The sequence below is a fragment of the Lactuca virosa genome, chromosome 8 (genome assembly GCF_052849685.1).
Source record: "Lactuca virosa cultivar CGN04683 chromosome 8, Lactuca_virosa_CGN04683_v6, whole genome shotgun sequence".
Taxonomy (NCBI): Eukaryota; Viridiplantae; Streptophyta; class Magnoliopsida; order Asterales; family Asteraceae; genus Lactuca; species Lactuca virosa.
In genome coordinates, this window is record NC_136433.1 from 132,536,058 (window position 1) to 132,557,660 (window position 21,603).

General features: G+C 40.8%; 1 protein-coding gene across 1 annotated transcript in view; it reads right to left on the reverse strand.

The window, feature by feature from the left end:
• Positions 1 to 21,603, reverse strand: part of LOC145130853 (uncharacterized) — a 45,885-nt gene that overhangs the window by 5,267 nt on the left and 19,015 nt on the right. Inside the window, exons 3-4 of the mRNA XM_079065612.1 lie at positions 18,978 to 20,183; positions 11,811 to 12,957 (exon numbers count right to left, since the gene is read on the reverse strand). Coding sequence (XP_078921738.1) covers positions 11,811 to 12,957; positions 18,978 to 20,183 — 2,353 coding nt within the window. The remainder of the gene's footprint in view (positions 1 to 11,810; positions 12,958 to 18,977; positions 20,184 to 21,603) is intronic.

The window sequence follows — 21,603 nt, forward strand, 5'->3', positions numbered from 1 at the left end:
AAAGTTTATAGAAGTGTGGGGCTTCTCGTTACCTTTTCGTGGATATAAGGATCGTCGAAATCGGATTTATAACGACGAAGTTATAGCATTCGGAAGTTTCGTGGTTTTCAGGCTTAGCCGAGTACGCGGGGCGTACTAGTGAAGAAGGCAGTACGCTGGGCGTACCTTGGAGTACGCTGGGCGTACTGACTAGGATGGTCGCGAATGTTCTTCGGAGTACGCTCGGCGTACCAAATGTACGTTGGGCGTACGCCAATCAGATCATAACCCTATTTTAGGGTCTTAGACCCTATTTAAACACATTATCTCATAACCTAACCCTAATATCTTCAGCCTCCATCCCTCTAAACCCTAGAAATCGTCCTCAATCATCCATGGTGACATTTTGGAGCTCATAAAGTCCATTTTTGGAGTATTTGGTCCATTTCCAAGAAGGTGGAGTTGATGCAAAGATGGGGGATCAAGGAGAAGCTTATGGATCTGGCTTTTGTGACTCACTTTCAGCTTAATGAAGGTATAAAGCTTTGAACTTGATCATTGGTATCTTAGATCTACCATTTGTGGGTTTTTGTTCATTTTGTTCCCAAGTATGAGATCTAGTGGTATTGATTTCATTCCAAGAGCTTTGAGTTGCCCCTCTTAGTGTTTCTGAGGTCCAAGGTCCATAAAGTTGGTACCTTTAGAGCTTAAGACCATCTATGTGGGAGTTTGAGTCATTCCCATGAAAATAGAATGTTATTTTCTCTTTTTGGAGCATGCAAAGGCATAAAGTTGTCAACTTTATGCCTTAGGACTCATCAAACGACTTAGATATGAGTTTGGGACGTAAAGTCTTCATGTATTAAGCACTTAATGGATTTTGTGCATAAGTTGTTTGTACGCTGGGCGTACTATGTTGTACGCGGCGCGTACAACCCTTCGCCCTTTACGCTAAGCGTATAGAAGAGGTACGCTGGGCGTACACTCTCAGGAAGACTTGGGCCTTAGAGGACTTTGGGCCTGGATTTGTTGAATGTTGGGCCTGAATGTATCTTTGGGCCAATATTGGAATAGTTGGGTTTATTGGGCCTTGTGGCCCAATATAGAAATGGACTTCGCATTCGTGGGCCTCAGTTTGGGCCACGACTTGGATTAGGATGATGTGGGCCTTCGTGGGCCAATTGGAAATAGGGTTATGGACTAAGGAAAAATTATTGGGCTTGAGGATAAGGCCTATTAGATAGGATTGGGCCTAATTTGGAAAATTGGGCCATATGTTGGGCTTTGGCCCATTACTTGACTTTTGGGCTTTGGAGTGTGAGTTGGACTTTGGGCTTGGGACCCAATTATTAATTGGGTATTGTTTAATGTTGACAGTTCAGGAATTTGTCAACCAGCAGCTGGAGTTTTATTCGCGGGACGTCAACAGTGCCAGGTGAGTTATCCTCACTATACTCAAGGGTCTAAGGCACCAAGGCCGGCCCTTTGAATTGTTATTGGTTATGTTATGCTAGTATGATCTGTTAGATCGGTATCCTAGTGGGTAGGATGATAATATATGATATGCGGTATGACCTGTTGGTTAGATATCCTAGAAGGTAGGATAATATTATATGTTATGGGGTATGGTCTGGTAGATCAGTTTGTTGTCTATAGACTGTTATGTGATTATCTGTTATATGTGCACATGTTTGTTTGGCGGTTGAGGCTTATCTGCTTTGTGCGAAAGCCAATAGACCTGGGCATTCCAACCTGTTGGTTGTGGGCCATGAGTATTCCATCCCCAGGATGATTGGACTCATAGTATGTGGGCATTCCAACCTGTTGGTTGTGGACCTGGGGTATTCCAACCTGATGGTTGATTGGACCCATAGTGTGTTGGCATTCCAACCTGTTGGTTGAGGGCCTGGGGTATTCCAACCCGATGGTTGATTGGACCCATAGTATGTTGTTTATGATTATGTGTGTATTGTTGTGGGTATGGGTATTTTGGGGGAACTCACTAAGCCTCGGGCTTACAGTTTCAGTTTATTGTTTCAGGTACATCAGGGGATCGCGGCAAGGCGAATGCGTGATCGTACAGCTCCTCATACGTGTGTTTATGTTTCTGAGATACTCTGATATTATACCTTTTGAAAACAAGTTTTGTAATAACTAATGGTTTTTGGATTATTTAAAAAGTTTTAAATTGGCTTAAATTTTATGGGTGTTACACACACACACATACACACACACATATATATATATATATATATATATATATATATATATATATATATATATATATATATATATATGTATTCCTATACTAATAAAAGAATAGTTATTAGTGACACTTGTCATTTTTCATAATTTACGTTTTCTTTTCAAATGCTCTATAAAAATGGCACTTGTCATTTTCTCATCATTTTTTAATAGTATTTATGTTGATAATAAGTTAGACAATTATTTATTTGATCCTTGATTTTTAGGAGAAATTTGAATTCGTCTTGAATAAGTTTTGGTTATGATTGTTGATAAGTAATTGTAGGGCTGTATACGAACCGAACGAACACGAACAAGGGCTTGTTCATGTTCGTTCATTTAAGTTAGCCGAACAAATGAACGCACACGAACAAATAAACGAACAAGTTTTCTTGTTCATGTTCGTTCGTTTAAAAACTTACACTGTTCATGTTCGCGAACATGCTAAATGAACATAAACGAACGAACATAAACGAACGTAGATAAATAAACACAGTTGAACATATATGAACATAAACAAACATATAAAATAGTAATGTAATCAGACATAATTGAACATATATGAACATAAAATGAGCTTAAATAAACGAACATAAACGAACGTTCACAAACATAATTGAACGAACGAGACCATTATTCATGTTCGTTCGTTTAGTTAAACGAACGGGAATTTGTGTTCATGTTCGTTCATTTATTAAATAAACGAACATAAACAAACTTCCCGCCGAACGGTTCACAAATTGTTCGCCGAATGTTCAGTTCGTTTACAGCCCTAAGTAATTCTATTTCTATATTGAAAATCCTACACAATCATGTTTAATTAATAATTTATTGAAAATAATTGATTAATAATTATGATTTTTACTATAAAAATTTAATTATTTTCGTAAGCGTGATTCCCACGGGCTATAACCTAGTGTGTGTGTCTGTGTGTATATATATATATATATATATATATATATATATATATATATATATATATATATATATATGCATAACATCCTATTTTTTGGTATCCTAATAACTTCGTAATGTATTATTTAATTCTACTATTTTTATTTTAAAAAGGGAAGGGGTAACTAAATAAACTAAATAATGATTTTAACTAAAATAATCTAGTATTTGAAGGTCTTGTAATTGTTTTCCAGAAAGGGGACTGAAATTGTAAATTTAGAATCTTCTTGATGCTAAGAATATTGTTTATGGGGTAGAAAGTGTCATTATGGGAAATTTTGGGGTAGAAATAATAAATTTGGTGTTAAAGCTTTTGGAATTAATGGGAATTGATGTGGATATTGACCCTTTACATCTTATTCATCCAACATATTTATTAACCCATATTAGACCCTTAGAAGCCCAAAGTTGGGGGGTGTGTCTTTGTATCCTTACGGTGCAAAAGAGATAGGGCCGTGAAAGAAGAACCTAGAGAGAAGAGAGTGATCGAGAACGTAGGTAGGAGGGGCTGCCAGAGGAAGAGGAGAGTTGGGGGAGGCTAGTGTGTTGCTCGATTTCTTGGTAAGTCCATGCCTCCTTTTCTCTTTTTTTTTTTGCAACATCAAGCCACCACCACCGCTAATGCCCCCGACAACCATGGGTGTCAGCCCTAACCCATCAGTTTCAACTACCACTGGACACCTTGAAGGGGTGGTAGTGCATGGTGCACCTCATAGCAACTATTTGTGTTAGTTGAAATATCGTGGAGCCTAAAAACCCTAATTGTGTTAATCCTCCTCATGGCATCGTACTTTGTTTTTTCCATTAAGCAATGTACTTTGTGTGGTGAATTGTTATCCCAAATTGGTATTTCCGACCCAATGACTTTTAGCCACTATTAAGACATTGTTTCCATCTTTGAGGGTCATTGTGGTATGACTTAATGGATTAAGACATGAGTTTAACCTAAAAGAACGATGTTGTGATTTTATGCAAAAACACTTATTCTGCCCATGTTTTGTAAAATTTCTAGAAAAATCATCGGAAGTTGGCTTTAGGATCTACAAATGCTCAAAGTTCGGATTTGGAGTCTAGTATATCCATGATTTTTTCCTTGACCTGATGTTGGCTCTAACTAAGGTGAAAATGGTCATTTTCACAGATTGGTCCGGAATGAGCTGCATTGATATGCAGTTTTGTAAAATCCATTATATATTGTATAAAAATTGTATTGAATTGTGCAAGCAGTCCCTACAAAGGTATTAACATGAACTTCATGAATATGGCTTCTTAATCTAGTTTAGATGGGTTTAATGGGGGGGGGGGGGGGAGGGGGAATAGGACTTGAACAGGCTGTTGTTTCTGGTTGAATCTAGAAATTTAACCTAGTAGTTTAATTATATGTTTAGGGTGAATGGTAGCCATTTTTAATCTTGATTGATATTCTTAGGAGTGTTGAAGGGTGACTTGGTGTGAGTGGGTTCCGGGCTGTAGTTGGAGTTTTACTTTGCTACTTGAGGTGAGGTTCTCACTATACTATGTGATGTTGTGCATTCTTTGCTTTAGCTCGTGTGTGCTACAAGATATTTATGTGGGTAGCACCAGGTTGGGTTAGTGTTTAGTGGGAGTATGGTATTATCTCGTGTACTAAGGAATACATATAGGAGGGATCGATGTATCCGAGCGGGGGATCGGGCGTAGCCAATATGTCCGAAGGGCTCGCCGAATTGAGAAAGGGGGATCGGGCGTAGTTAATGTGTCCCAATAGGTTCGGGGCATCGGGCTTAGCATTATGTCCTAAGGTCTCGATGTAATGAGCAAGGGAGATCAGACATTGGCAATGTGTTCCACTAGGTGTATGTTGTTACTGATTCGTTTTTTGACATGTGTTAGAACAAAGTTCTTGTAGGATCGATTGATTCTTAGCAGAAAAGCAATAAACTACGTAATAAAGAACACAGGAATGGTTTAACTGATGTCGAATGATTAAACTTTAACACCTCAGAAGAGCTCGATTAAGAACTTCGACTGTAGAGGTGTTTAGGGTTACAAAGCAATAATGATAATAATCACGACCGTATCTAAGGCATACATGCATGCACTATTTATAGCTTAACCCTAATTAATAATCACGGATGGACAGGCCCAATCCGGATATACAAAACTAAGCCCATGACGCAACATAAAATACCCAATAATCTCCCCATTTGCGTCAATGGAGCCGAGAGCTCAGTTCGGTTGAACTAAAGAAGACTTCTTGACGGTCTTGAACACCTTCGGTATAATGGCCAGTAGAGTATGACGAAAAGTGATATACCACCGAAGCATGTCAGTGAAGTTCTTCTTGTCTGACTCAGTGTTATGCTTGCATCGATGGATAATATTGATTATATGCTCCAAGCAGTCCGTTAAGAACAGATGCTTATCAACAAGAGCGAAAAGAAATCTGTTAGCTTCGCCTTTTGTGAACATCACTGTGAGATGTGTAGAATCAATTCGACCCATCTGTATCTTGTTTACATCTCCAGGCTTTCCAGTTGGCTTCACAGTTGGTTTCTTCTTCAAAACTTTAGCAATCTCCTGATCCATTGTAGCAACTTCATGGACATAGGAAGCCAACATCCTCTTCAGATGATCTAGAATCGGCTCATACTCCTTCGCATTAGTGAGCAAAATGTTGAACAACAGGATCCAATCATGAGGATTCAAGTTAGGAAGATCTGCCAGGGAAATCACAAAAACCGAGTTGTCTGAACCTCGGGTTATTTTGAAATTAACATTAACAAACTTCCCTGCAACCGAAGGTTTCAGCACCTTGACTGTTGTAATCTTCTGTGCACTCCAAGTCAGATACTGAGGCTGACCGAACTTGAGATAAAAATCGATAAGTTCACGATCAACTTGAGGGTGAGGTGAGGGAAATTGAACTGTTGAATCAAAGCAGTGAAAAGTAAATGCCTTTCGTGTTATAGGCATATCAAACTGTGAGTCCCTCGAATTCTCATAATCAAACGAAGCTACAGGTTCCAGCCAGTACACGCTTGGAAACCCTATCGCTTCTTTGATGAGCGTTTCCCTAGTCCAAGGAGGAAACAAAGCCTTTTGCAATTTAAGGCATCTTGCTCTTCCTTATTCTTTCGCTCCCTCTCTTCTGCTTCCTTTGCAACCCGAAGGTTTTCATCTAACTCCTTATCCCTTTTCTTTCGTTTCAGGCCATCAGCAATAGTTTCATCTTCATCACTATCATCAGCAAGTCCTTTCTTCTTTTCTTGATTCCCAAAACCCGAAGCTTCATTACCCTCCGGTTTGGTTTTGATAGTGACCTTCGGTTGAGTTTGCTTAGCACCTTCTCCCCCTTGTTTTGGAAGTACGAATCGCTCCGAAACACCCTTCATTTCATGTAGAAGGTCAAGGGCAGGAAGAAGCTTGGAGTTCAGGTGATTCCGGATGGTCAGTGTAAGAATCGGATCATGAGCATTAAGAACATTGTGTAGCATATTCTGAACATCACCAGCACAACTTCGGAAAATAGCACGCTCAGTTTTCAACAATGAAATGTCCCGCTCAGCTTGAGCCAGTTGAACCTTCTGGACTTCAATGGTAGAGGTGTGACGAGCAAGATCCTCCCGTAATGTGCTCTCCTTTGCTAAATCAGCATGGAGTGTTTCAAGACGAGAATTCACTAAGCTAAGAAGAGAAGTGTTCTCAGCTTGAATTTCAGAACGAACATTCTCGAATTTGGCTTGCTCCTCTTGAAGTGACTTGGAGAGAGAGTCAACCGAAGCATTTACCTTAGCTGCATTCGCATCAGCATGACCCTTAAGGGATTCAAGAAAGATCTTGGAACTATGAAGGAGTTCTACAACTTCGGTTGTAGCCTTCTTGCAAGAAGATGTTGATTCTTCAACCGCCTTCGTTGATTAGTCAATTGCCCCTGTATACTGCTCAAAAGCAGTGTCCAGAAAAGCCTTGAGCACGACATCGTTATACTTCTTAGTAGAGGCGAGCAATTGATCAAGTTTTTCATCTAGACTTTGTACTTGTTTTTTGGTTACCGGAGCCTCTTCATCATCATCAATGGGAAGTCTATAAGGACTGTAATAGTTGTTGGATTAATGTCTAAGTCCATAACTATAATTGGTAAGACTTGACCCGACCCGGCATGGTCCATTTGGGTTGCATGGCATCATGCATTTGGATAGACTATAATGAGAGAAATAACACTTAAGGTTGGTTAATATATTATAAGTTCTAATATATTAATAAGGTTATTTAATTAGTATTGATCAAGAATTAATTTGGAATTAATTAAGTGATCAAAAGGAGACTAATTAAATATATGGGTTGATTGTGTAAATCATTCATTCTTATATATATGGGCTTGTGATCCAAGATTCCTTATGTTGGACTAAGTCCATGGGGTGACCCATGGATACTCCATGGAGGTTAAAATCCATGGAGCATAAGGAATGGGTAAAGTTATGAGTTACATGGTGTAACCCTAATAGCCACCATATAAAAGAATCCCATGGCTCAAGAAATCGTGCACTAATGTGTGATTGTGAGGGCTAGACGATTTCAAGGAGTGTTCAAGTTTCTCTCAAGTTATTCCAAGTGTATTTGGTGTTGTGTGAACCATTTGAGGTGTCACACTTGGGGAACTAGGCACTCAAGCTTCATGAAGACATTCTACATCAAAGAGGTATGTATTCTATCTTGTTATATGTGACATCCCCAAAATCTCGGCCAGAAAAGACCGGTTTTATTTATGCTTTTAAAAATATTTTCAGAGTAAATCTTTTTCTTTTATTCAAAAGAGTTGCGGAATTTGTCCCAAAACAAAATATGATAAAATAAAGTTTATCAAAGCATTTTATCAAAGATGCATAATCATTTTATAACAATATTCGGGATGTCATGTTCCGATAAACAGACCAAAAGCATAAACAAATATTACAAGCAATACAACAGTTGAATTCATATAAAGGCTCATAAACAAAACAACTTGATGATTCATCCATCTTATGCCCTTGCGCCACTTCCTGTAATACAAATAAACTGAGTGGGTCAGGCTTGGGAGCCTGGTGAGCATATAGGGTTTTCAACCCACAATAAATAATTATATTTAATTTTTACCGACCAACAATAACCCGATTACCCATTCCCGTTATCCTCACTTTACGTCCCTAAAATAACATCTATCTAAAGGGACCTAATCTAGGAAAGTTCATCGGGACGGACATTACTGCTAAGGGGTTTCCTCAACAATAGATGTCCTAAAGGCAACCATGTGGGGGATTAGAGTACACCGGTGAACACGTCGTTCACAACACCTACAGGTTATGAGCCTGCTAGTGTTCCACTGGACTGCCTAGAAGAGTCCGTGGTCGTCATCCATACTCCGCTAGATGACTAGATCAACAACAACATCGAGGCCTCTCATCTGTTTATCACACATCAACTATCTACCCATGTTCTACCCAACATATTAGTAGATAAAAATATATATTTTTATGCATAGTTTTAAAACCTGTAAAGCATGTTCATTTAATATATATTCCACATAACAGATAAGGCACACACATATAACACATATTTCATAGATAATATATCATATATATGAGATAGAAGAAAGTGAATATACATTCACACATATAACAACCAAATATACACATCACACATATTTTATAATAAATACTTCATAATATGCGTTAGAAGAAAGTAACTACACACTCACTTGTTCAGAAGATAACCGGACAGCACTACGACTTGTAGAAGTAGTATTCCTCGGTAGTCCTGGAAGATCTTCAAAAAAACGAGCTTCTCGCGAGCAGAGCTTCGGCTCGAGAGTTGCACTTCTCGGGATCCTCGGGGCTTCAAAACTTGCTTCGGGGATCGGGAATAATATCGGGGCTTCGGGATATTATTGGCACGCAAACCAAGGCAAAATTTAGAGAGAAGGAATGAATATTGGTAAGGAAAATGGCTGAACTTCGGTTTCTATTTATAGTCGCTGGAAACCCCGATTACGCTGGGCGTAACTTCAAGTACGCTGGGCGTACTCAGTACGCTGGGCGTAATCTCAAAGTACGCTGGGCGTACACGGCGTCACTGCATACGTCACCTAACAGTACTCGATTACTTGTCAGCTCCTTTTCCTTTTCTCCGGTGTAAAGGAGATTCGTCCGGTCGAACGAATAATAAATAAGTAGATAATTAAAAATAAATATTAATTATTTTAAAAACTTTGGAAATTCATATCTTCTTCATATGAACTCCGTTTTCGACGTTCTTTATATCCACGCATAGGCGGGAACGTAATCTACAACTTTCGTTTAGACTCCGTCGGCTAATTTTGAATTTATTTTAACAGTTATATTTTTAACAGGCCGGGACAGGATTAGTCCGTTAAAAATTCATAACTTCTTCATCCGACGTCCGTTTTCGTCTGTCTTTTTACCGTTGCATTACTATTAACGAGATCTTCAATTCTCGTTTAGGTTGTGTCGGCTAAAAACCGCTCGATCTCAAATCGAGTATTTGGGCTGTATACCGCTAAGCTGAAACTTAGAAAAATCATAACTTCCTCATATGAAGTCAGATTTGGGCATTCTTTTTATGCACGCTTTCGGTTTAACGAACTCTACGACTTTCGTTTAGATCGCTAAGGCTAAAACTCGCTTTATCGTAAATTCACTATTTACGCTTCCCGGTATCGTGTCGGTTCCGTCGTGAAACTTCGTCGGGTCATAACTTCTTCGTTATAACTCGGATTTTGGCATTCTTTATATATTCGGAAACCTCGTCACGACCACTACCACATCCTTCATAGATATCGGGTTTATCTAACATTTCATTTTGACGCTTATTTTTATTCTTTATTAATTATACATTTATAATTAAATAATAAGCACATAAATTCACATAATTCACAAAATACTCAAATATTTCATTTTTATTACATCAAAAGAGTTACAATAGTTGACCTAGACTATTACATCCTCTAAAAATGCTTAGCCCCGAAACCCGGGCGTTACAATTCTCTCCCCCTTAGGATGATTCCGTCCCGGAATCATGCGTCAGCAAACAGATGTGGATAGCGAGTCATCATGTCATCCTCTGTCTCCCAAGTGAGATTCGGCCCATTCGAATGTTTCCATCGGACTAGCACTAAGTCGACCATCTTGCGTCGTAACTTCTTAATCTTACGGTCAACAATTGCCTCGGGCTCTTTGATTAGCCTCTTATTCTCATCCATTCTTAACTCCGAGATCGGAATTATGTCGGGAACTTCTCCCGTGAATTTCCTCAGATAACATACATGGAAGGTGTTATGAATACCATCGAGTTCTTCGGGCAATTCCAGCTTGTAAGCTTGGTTCCCAATCTTCTGAAGAACTTTGAACGGTCCAATAAACCTTGGACTCAGCTTTCCTCGTTTCCCGAATCGTATAAGTCCTTTCCACGGTGAGACTTTAAGCAAAACGGAATCCCCAACTTCGAAGGTCATCGGTCGTCTTTTCTTGTCAGCATAGCTCTTCTGACGATCCTGAGCTGCTAACATCCTTTCCCTGATCACCTTCAGCTTCTCAGCAGTCTCATGGACTATCTCGGGGCCCATAAACTGCTTTTCGCCAGCCTCAAGCCAACAAGAAGGCGTACGACACTTTTGTCCATACAAAGCTTGATAAGGTGCCATCTTGATGCTCGAGTGGAAACTGTTGTTGTAGGAAAATTCTACCAAAGGTAAGTGCTCATCCCAGTTACCTTGGAACTCGAGGGCACATGCTCTCAACATATCTTCAAGCGTTTGAATCATTCTTTCACTCTGACCATCAGTCTGCGGATGGTAAGCTGTACTCAGACATAGCTTCGTACCTAATTCCTCTTGTAGACTTCTCCAAAACCTTGACGTGAAACGACTATCACGATCCGATACAATTGTTAGAGGAACACCGTGAAGTCTCACAATTTCCTTCACGTAAGCATTTGCAAGCTTATCCATAGACCACCTTTCATTGGCAGCTATGAAGTGTGCACTCTTTGTGAAACGATCCACGACCACCCAAATCATGTCGTGACCGTTCTTCGTCCTGGGTAGTTTAGTCACAAAATCCATGGTGATGTCTTCCCATTTACCCATGGGTACAGGTAAGGGTTCTAAACTCCCATATGGTTTCTGATGTTGTGCCTTAACTCTTGCACAAGTTACACACTCGGCCACATATTTCGCAACGTCGAGCTTCATCGTCGGCCACCAGTAGTAGGGTTTTAGGTCCCTATACATTTTAGTGCTACCGGGATGAATCGAGTACATGGTCTTGTGAGCTTCTTCCATCAGAAGATCTCTTATTCCTCCAGTCTTAGGTACCCAAATCCGATCTTGGAATACCTTTAGTCCTTGACTGTTTGTACCAAACAGTAATGTTTTTCCCAAACGTTCTTCTTTTCGGTCACTCTTCTCTGAAGCTTCTTCTTGAGCTTCCCTGATACTTTCCACAATGGTCGAGACAACTTCTACTCTCAACGCTCTTGGCCTTTTTCTTTCAAGGTTGACTTTTCGACTGAGAGCATCAGCGACAACGTTTGCTTTACCGGGGTGGTAAAGTATCTCACAGTCATAGTCCTTGAGTAATTCTAGCCAGCGTCGTTGCCTCATGTTCAATTCTTTCTGATTAAAGAGATATTGGAGACTCTTATGATCGGTGAAAAGTTTGCACTTCGTGCCATAGAGGTAATGCCTCCATATTTTTAGAGCGAAAACTACCGCCGCCAACTCCAAGTCATGAGTCGGGTAGTTCTTTTCATGTTCCTTCAACTGCCGAGACGCATATGCGATCACCTTTTCTCTTTGGGTCAAAACACAACCCAACCCAACACCAGACGCATCACTATAAACAGCGAAGTCTTCAACTCCATTGGGTAGAGAAAGTATCGGTGCCTCGCATAGTTTCTTCTTTAGCTTCTCGAATGCTTCTTTATGCTTATCACTCCAAGCATAGGTAGCTCCTTTGTGGGTTAACGTTGTTAATGGACTAGCGATTGAAGAAAATCCTTGGATAAACCTTCGGTAATATCCGGCTAATCCCAAAAAGCTTCGGATCTCCGTGGGACTTTTTGGTTGTTCCCACTTCATTACCGCTTCAATCTTTGCTGGATCGACCATTATCCCTTCTTGGTTGACCACGTGACCCAAGAATTGGACTTCTCGAATCCAAAAATCACATTTGGAGAATTTAGCATACAGCTTCTCCTTCTTCAAGACTTCTAACACTTCCCGCAAGTGTCTACCATGCTCTTCTTGGCTTTTCGAGTAGATGAGAATGTCATCTATGAACACTATCACGGATTTATCGAGGAATGATTTACAAACCCTGTTCATCAGATCCATGAATGCTGCTGGAGCATTAGTTAGTCCAAACGACATAACCAAGAACTCGTAGTGTCCATATCTCGTTCTGAACGCAGTCTTCTCAATATCCTGATCTCTCACCTTCAGTTGATGATATCCTGACCTAAGATCGATCTTTGAGAAATAACTTGAACCTTGCAGTTGATCGAACAGGTCATCAATCCTTGGCAACGGATATCTATTCTTTATTGTTGCCTTGTTCAGCTCTCTGTAATCAATACACATTCTCATACTTCTATCTTTCTTTTTCACGAATAACACCGGAGCTCCCCAGGGTGATGAACTAGGTCTAATGAAACCTTTGTCCAATAACTCCTGAAGTTGCATCATCAGCTCCTTCATCTCCGTCGGTGCTAATCGGTAAGGTGCTTTTGCTATTGGTGTCGTTCCTGGTAACAAGTCAATACGGAATTCTACTTGTCGGTCAGGCGGTAATCCGGGAAGATCTTCGGGAAATACTTCCGGATAATCACACACGACAGGAATGCTCTGTATCACCTTCTTTTCCTTCTTAGCATCGATCACGAATGCTAAATATGATGTACATCCCTTGGTCAAACATTTTCTGGCTTTCATTAGAGAAATGATTCCAGAATTTACCCTGCGTTTGTCCCCATACACCATAAACGACTCTTTCCCAGGCGGGTTTACTTTTACAATCTTCTTTTTGCACAGTATTTCCGCATCATTGGTGCTAAGCCAATCCATTCCCAACACGATGTCGAAACCGTTAAGTTCGATAGGCAATAATTCCTCGTGAAACTTATTCCCGTTCAAATCGATTAAGATGTTTTTCATACGATGGTTAACAGGTACAAACTTGCCACTAGCAACTTCGACTAATAAGGCATTATCTAGTCTATCGACAGGCAAAGCTAGCTTTCTACCAAATTCATGCGAAATAAAGGAGTAGTTGGCTCCAAAATCAAATAAAATTTGGGCAGGCAATTTGTTTACGAGAAAGGTACCTGAAGCGACATCAGCTTCTTCTTTAGCAGCTTCCAGTGTCATCTGGAAGGCTCTAGCCTTCGTCTTTGGTGGAATGTTGGGTCTTCCTGCTTCCTTCTTCTTTGGGCAGTCCCTCGAAATGTGCCCCTCCACGCTGCACTCATAACAGACCTTCTTAGTGAATGTGCATTTATTGGCATAGTGCCCAGGCTTCCCACATTTGAAACAAGTGACCCCTCCGTCGCACTTCCCAGAGTGCTTCTTCTTGCACTTGTCACACCACTTCACTTCGCCTCCTCCACCTCCTTTCGAACTAGACTTTGAGAATTTACCCTTTTTGCTGGACCCTGAGGGTCCGTCAAACTTCCTCTTCTCACCAACCTCTGACCTTTCCAGACCTTTCTCCCTGATCTGGGTCTCAACATTTCTGGCAGCCCAGATGGCGGTTTTCAACGTGGTTGCTTGCTTAACCATTGGACCATAGTCCGCTGGTAGTCCAAAGGCAAACTTATTGACCTTTGAGAGTTCTGTTGGAACTAGGTATGGGATAAGCTTCATTTTCTCTGTGAAACTTGCAGCGTATTCAGCAACGCTCATCTTTCCCTTCTTCAAATTCTGAAACTCGTTATTGATTTCCAGTAGGTCCTGCTCTGAGCAGTATTGCAGTTTCAGTTGTTCCACAAAATCTTCCCAAGACATTTTACTCGCTTCTCCCTTGGGCATAGAGTCAGCTAACAGCTTCCACCAACTCAACACGCCAGATTTCAATAACGGGATAGCAAGAGCGGTCTTCTGCCTGTTGCTGCATTCGCAACTTTCAAACATTGTCTCCATTTCGGAGATCCAATCCATAATTTGCACCGGCGTCGGGCTTCCAGATAGACTTGGTGGCTTGGATGCCATGAAATCTTTGTATTTGCATCCACATCCGTCATTTCCTCCATCCTGGTGGTTTTGCCTAACTATTAGTGGGTTGGCTTGACAAACAGTACCACTGAAGTTTCCACCTTCCGATGGCCCTCCATTCACTTCGGGCTCTTCAACTTGGATTGAAAGTTCTTCACGATTTTGTCGAAGCAGACGTCTAGTTTCTTCCATCTGATTATCCAACATCGCCTGAATCATCAATTGTACACCAGCCATCGTTACTGGCTTAGGTGCTGCAGCTACAACAGGTATTTGCTCAATTACAGGTGGTCGATTCCTGTTTTCGTTTGCGTTTCCAGCTCCACTGCGGGTTCTTGCCATTTTGATCTATACCCCGAATAAGGTGAATTTAGATCTTTATTCAGGATAGACGTTTAAATCATCCTTATCTCTCCGAAACGTTTACATGTTAGTTCTAATATCGTAGTCGTACGTTTAGAATCCTAAACACATAAGGTTTCCAGATCCGGTCGGCAACAGACCATAGATCCGAACAAATAACAGCATATAAGGCATAAATCATTTAGCACATAAAAGCATTTTAGGCACAATTCCTAAAATAAGCTAGTGCTCACACCTCACAATCATCGCTTAGCATTCTATGTTTAAGTCTAGAAATCCTACAAATTCCTAGTTCGCTTAAACTAATGCTCTGATACCAACTGTGACATCCCCAAAATCTCGGCCAGAAAAGACCGGTTTTATTTATGCTTTTAAAAATATTTTCAGAGTAAATCTTTTTCTTTTATTCAAAAGAGTTGCGGAATTTGTCCCAAAACAAAATATGATAAAATAAAGTTTATCAAAGCATTTTATCAAAGATGCATAATCATTTTATAACAATATTCGGGATGTCATGTTCCGATAAACAGACCAAAAGCATAAATAAATATTACAAGCAATACAACAGTTGAATTCATATAAAGGCTCATAAACAAAACAACTTGATGATTCATCCATCTTATGCCCTTGCGCCACTTCCTGTAATACAAATAAACTGAGTGGGTCAGGCTTGGGAGCCTGGTGAGCATATAGGGTTTTCAACCCACAATAAATAATTATATTTAATTTTTACCGACCAACAATAACCCGATTACCCATTCCCGTTATCCTCACTTTACGTCCCTAAAATAACATCTATCTAAAGGGACCTAATCTAGGAAAGTTCATCGGGACGGACATTACTGCTAAGGGGTTTCCTCAACAATAGATGTCCTAAAGGCAAACATGTGGGGGATTAGAGTACACCGGTGAACACGTCGTTCACAACACCTACAGGTTATGAGCCTGCTAGTGTTCCACTGGACTGCCTAGAAGAGTCCGTGGTCGTCATCCATACTCCGCTAGATGACTAGATCAACAACAACATCGAGGCCTCTCATCTGTTTATCACACATCAACTATCTACCCATGTTCTACCCAACATATTAGTAGATAAAAATATATATTTTTATGCATAGTTTTAAAACCTGTAAAGCATGTTCATTTAATATATATTCCACATAACAGATAAGGCACACACATATAACACATATTTCATAGATAATATATCATATATATGAGATAGAAGAAAGTGAATATACATTCACACATATAACAACCAAATATACACATCACACATATTTTATAATAAATACTTCATAATATGCGTTAGAAGAAAGTAACTACACACTCACTTGTTCAGAAGATAACCGGACAGCACTACGACTTGTAGAAGTAGTATTCCTCGGTAGTCCTGGAAGATCTTCAAAAAAACGAGCTTCTCGCGAGCAGAGCTTCGGCTCGAGAGTTGCACTTCTTGGGATCCTCGGGGCTTCAAAACTTGCTTCGGGGATCGGGAATAATATCGGGGCTTCGGGATATTATTGGCACGCAAACCAAGGCAAAATTTAGAGAGAAGGAATGAATATTGGTAAGGAAAATGGCTGAACTTCGGTTTCTATTTATAGTCGCTGGAAACCCCGATTACGCTGGGCGTAACTTCAAGTACGCTGGGCGTACTCAGTACGCTGGGCGTAATCTCAAAGTACGCTGGGCGTACACGGCGTCACTGCATACGTCACCTAACAGTACTCGATTACTTGTCAGCTCCTTTTCCTTTTCTCCGGTGTAAAGGAGATTCGTCCGGTCGAACGAATAATAAATAAGTAGATAATTAAAAATAAATATTAATTATTTTAAAAACTTTGGAAATTCATATCTTCTTCATATGAACTCCGTTTTCGACGTTCTTTATATCCACGCGTAGGCGGGAACGTAATCTACAACTTTCGTTTAGACTCCGTCGGCTAATTTTGAATTTATTTTAACAGTTATATTTTTAACAGGCCGGGACATGATTAGTCCGTTAAAAATTCATAACTTCTTCATCCGACGTCCGTTTTCGTCCGTCTTTTTACCGTTGCATTACTATTAACGAGATCTTCAATTCTCGTTTAGGTTGTGTCGGCTAAAAACCGCTCGATCTCAAATCGAGTATTTGGGCTGTATACCGCTAAGCTGAAACTTAGAAAAATCATAACTTCCTCATATGAAGTCAGATTTGGGCATTCTTTTTATGCACGCTTTCGGTTTAACGAACTCTACGACTTTCGTTTAGATCGCTAAGGCTAAAACTCGCTTTATCGTAAATTCACTATTTACGCTTCCCGGTATCGTGTCGGTTCCGTCGTGAAACTTCGTCGGGTCATAACTTCTTCGTTATAACTCGGATTTTGGCATTCTTTATATATTCGGAAACCTCGTCACGACCACTACCACATCCTTCATAGATATCGGGTTTATCTAACATTTCATTTTGACGCTTATTTTTATTCTTTATTAATTATACATTTATAATTAAATAATAAGCACATAAATTCACATAATTCACAAAATACTCAAATATTTCATTTTTATTACATCAAAAGAGTTACAATAGTTGACCTAGACTATTACATCCTCTAAAAATGCTTAGCCCCGAAACCCGGGCGTTACAATTCTCTCCCCCTTAGGATGATTCCGTCCCGGAATCATGCGTCAGCAAACAGATGTGGATAGCGAGTCATCATGTCATCCTCTGTCTCCCAAGTGAGATTCGGCCCATTCGAATGTTTCCATCGGACTAGCACTAAGTCGACCATCTTGCGTCGTAACTTCTTAATCTTACGGTCAACAATTGCCTCGGGCTCTTCGATTAGCCTCTTATTCTCATCCATTCTTAACTCCGAGATCGGAATTATGTCGGGAACTTCTCCCGTGAATTTCCTCAGATAACATACATGGAAGGTGTTATGAATACCATCGAGTTCTTCGGGCAATTCCAGCTTGTAAGCTTGGTTCCCAATCTTCTGAAGAACTTTGAACGGTCCAATAAACCTTGGACTCAGCTTTCCTCGTTTCCCGAATCGTATAAGTCCTTTCCACGGTGAGACTTTAAGCAAAATGGAATCCCCAACTTCGAAGGTCATCGGTCGTCTTTTCTTGTCAGCATAGCTCTTCTGACGATCCTGAGCTGCTAACATCCTTTCCCTGATCACCTTCAGCTTCTCAGCAGTCTCATGGACTATCTCGGGGCCCATAAACTGCTTTTCGCCAGCCTCAAGCCAACAAGAAGGCGTACGGCACTTTTGTCCATACAAAGCTTGATAAGATGCCATCTTGATGCTCGAGTGGAAACTGTTGTTGTAGGAAAATTCTACCAAAGGTAAGTGCTCATCCCAGTTACCTTGGAACTCGAGGGCACATGCTCTCAACATATCTTCAAGCGTTTGAATCATTCTTTCACTCTGACCATCAGTCTGCGGATGGTAAGCTGTACTCAGACATAACTTCGTACCTAATTCCTCTTGTAGACTTCTCCAAAACCTTGACGTGAAACGACTATCACGATCCGATACAATTGTTAGAGGAACACCGTGAAGTCTCACAATTTCCTTCACGTAAGCATTTGCAAGCTTATCCATAGACCACCTTTCATTGGCAGCTATGAAGTGTGCACTCTTTGTGAAACGATCCACGACCACCCAAATCATGTCGTGACCGTTCTTCGTCCTGGGTAGTTTAGTCACAAAATCCATGGTGATGTCTTCCCATTTACCCATGGGTACAGGTAAGGGTTCTAAACTCCCATATGGTTTCTGATGTTGTGCCTTAACTCTTGCACAAGTTACACACTCGGCCACATATTTCGCAACGTCGAGCTTCATCGTCGGCCACCAGTAGTAGGGTTTTAGGTCCCTATACATTTTAGTGCTACCGGGATGAATCGAGTACATGGTCTTGTGAGCTTCTTCCATCAGAAGATCTCTTATTCCTCCAGTCTTAGGTACCCAAATCCGATCTTGGAATACCTTTAGTCCTTGACTGTTTGTACCAAACAGTAATGTTTTTCCCAAACGTTCTTCTTTTCGGTCACTCTTCTCTGAAGCTTCTTCTTGAGCTTCCCTGATACTTTCCACAATGGTCGAGACAACTTCTATTCTCAACGCTCTTGGCCTTTTTCTTTCAAGGTTGACTTTTCGACTGAGAGCATCAGCGACAACGTTTGCTTTACCGGGGTGGTAAAGTATCTCACAGTCATAGTCCTTGAGTAATTCTAGCCAGCGTCGTTGCCTCATGTTCAATTCTTTCTGATTAAAGAGATATTGGAGACTCTTATGATCGGTGAAAAGTTTGCACTTCGTGCCATAGAGGTAATGCCTCCATATTTTTAGAGCGAAAACTACCGCCGCCAACTCCAAGTCATGAGTCGGGTAGTTCTTTTCATGTTCCTTCAACTGCCGAGACGCATATGCGATCACCTTTTCTCTTTGGGTCAAAACACAACCCAACCCAACACCAGACGCATCACTATAAACAACGAAGTCTTCAACTCCATTGGGTAGAGAAAGTATCGGTGCCTCACATAGTTTCTTCTTTAGCTTCTCGAATGCTTCTTTATGCTTATCACTCCAAGCATAGGTAGCTCCTTTGTGGGTTAACGCTGTTAATGGACTAGCGATTGAAGAAAATCCTTGGATAAACCTTCGGTAATATCCGGCTAATCCCAAAAAGCTTCGGATCTCCGTGGGACTTTTTGGTTGTTCCCACTTCATTACCGCTTCAATCTTTGCTGGATCGACCATTATCCCTTCTTGGTTGACCACGTGACCCAAGAATTGGACTTCTCGAATCCAAAAATCACATTTGGAGAATTTAGCATACAGCTTCTCCTTCTTCAAGACTTCTAACACTTCCCGCAAGTGTCTACCATGCTCTTCTTGGCTTTTCGAGTAGATGAGAATGTCATCTATGAACACTATCACGGATTTATCGAGGAATGATTTACAAACCCTGTTCATCAGATCCATGAATGCTGCTGGAGCATTAGTTAGTCCAAACGACATAACCAAGAACTCGTAGTGTCCATATCTCGTTCTGAACGCAGTCTTCTCAATATCCTGATCTCTCACCTTCAGTTGATGATATCCTGACCTAAGATCGATCTTTGAGAAATAACTTGAACCTTGCAGTTGATCGAACAGGTCATCAATCCTTGGCAACGGATATCTATTCTTTATTGTTGCCTTGTTCAGCTCTCTGTAATCAATACACATTCTCATACTTCCATCTTTCTTTTTCACGAATAACACCGGAGCTCCCCAGGGTGATGAACTAGGTCTAATGAAACCTTTGTCCAATAACTCCTGAAGTTGCATCATCAGCTCCTTCATCTCCGTCGGTGCTAATCGGTAAGGTGCTTTTGCTATTGGTGTCGTTCCTGGTAACAAGTCAATACGGAATTCTACTTGTCGGTCAGGCGGTAATCCGGGAAGATCTTCGGGAAATACTTCCGGATAATCACACACGATAGGAATGCTCTGTATCACCTTCTTTTCCTTCTTAGCATCGATCACGAATGCTAAATATGATGTACATCCCTTGGTCAAACATTTTCTGGCTTTCATTAGAGAAATGATTCCAGAATTTACCCTGCGTTTGTCCCCATACACCATAAACGACTCTTTCCCAGGCGGGTTTACTTTTACAATCTTCTTTTTGCACAGTATTTCCGCATCATTGGTGCTAAGCCAATCCATTCCCAACACGATGTCGAAACCGTTAAGTTCGATAGGCAATAATTCCTCGTGAAACTTATTCCCGTTCAAATCGATTAAGATGTTTTTCATACGATGGTTAACAGGTACAAACTTGCCACTAGCAACTTCGACTAATAAGGCATTATCTAGTCTATCGACAGGCAAAGCTAGCTTTCTACCAAATTCATGCGAAATAAAGGAGTAGTTGGCTCCAGAATCAAATAAAATTTGGGCAGGCAATTTGTTTACGAGAAAGGTACCTGAAGCGACATCAGCTTCTTCTTTAGCAGCTTCCAGTGTCATCTGGAAGGCTCTAGCCTTCGTCTTTGGTGGAATGTTGGGTCTTCCTGCTTCCTTCTTCTTTGGGCAGTCCCTCGAAATGTGCCCCTCCACGCTGCACTCATAACAGACCTTCTTAGTGAATGTGCATTTATTGGCATAGTGCCCAGGCTTCCCACATTTGAAACAAGTGACCCCTCCGTCGCACTTCCCAGAGTGCTTCTTCTTGCACTTGTCACACCACTTCACTTCGCCTCCTCCACCTCCTTTCGAACTAGACTTTGAGAATTTACCCTTTTTGCTGGACCCTGAGGGTCCGTCAAACTTCCTCTTCTCACCAACCTCTGACCTTTCCAGACCTTTCTCCCTGATCTGGGTCTCAACATTTCTGGCAGCCCAGATGGCGGTTTTCAACGTGGTTGCTTGCTTAACCATTGGACCATAGTCCGCTGGTAGTCCAAAGGCAAACTTATTGACCTTTGAGAGTTCTGTTGGAACTAGGTATGGGATAAGCTTCATTTTCTCCGTGAAACTTGCAGCGTATTCAGCAACGCTCATCTTTCCCTTCTTCAAATTCTGAAACTCGTTATTGATTTCCAGTAGGTCCTGCTCTGAGCAGTATTGCAGTTTCAGTTGTTCCACAAAATCTTCCCAAGACATTTTACTCGCTTCTCCCTTGGGCATAGAGTCAGCTAACAGCTTCCACCAACTCAACACGCCAGATTTCAATAACGGGATAGCAAGAGCGGTCTTCTGCCTGTTGCTGCATTCGCAACTTTCAAACATTGTCTCCATTTCGGAGATCCAATCCATAATTTGCAC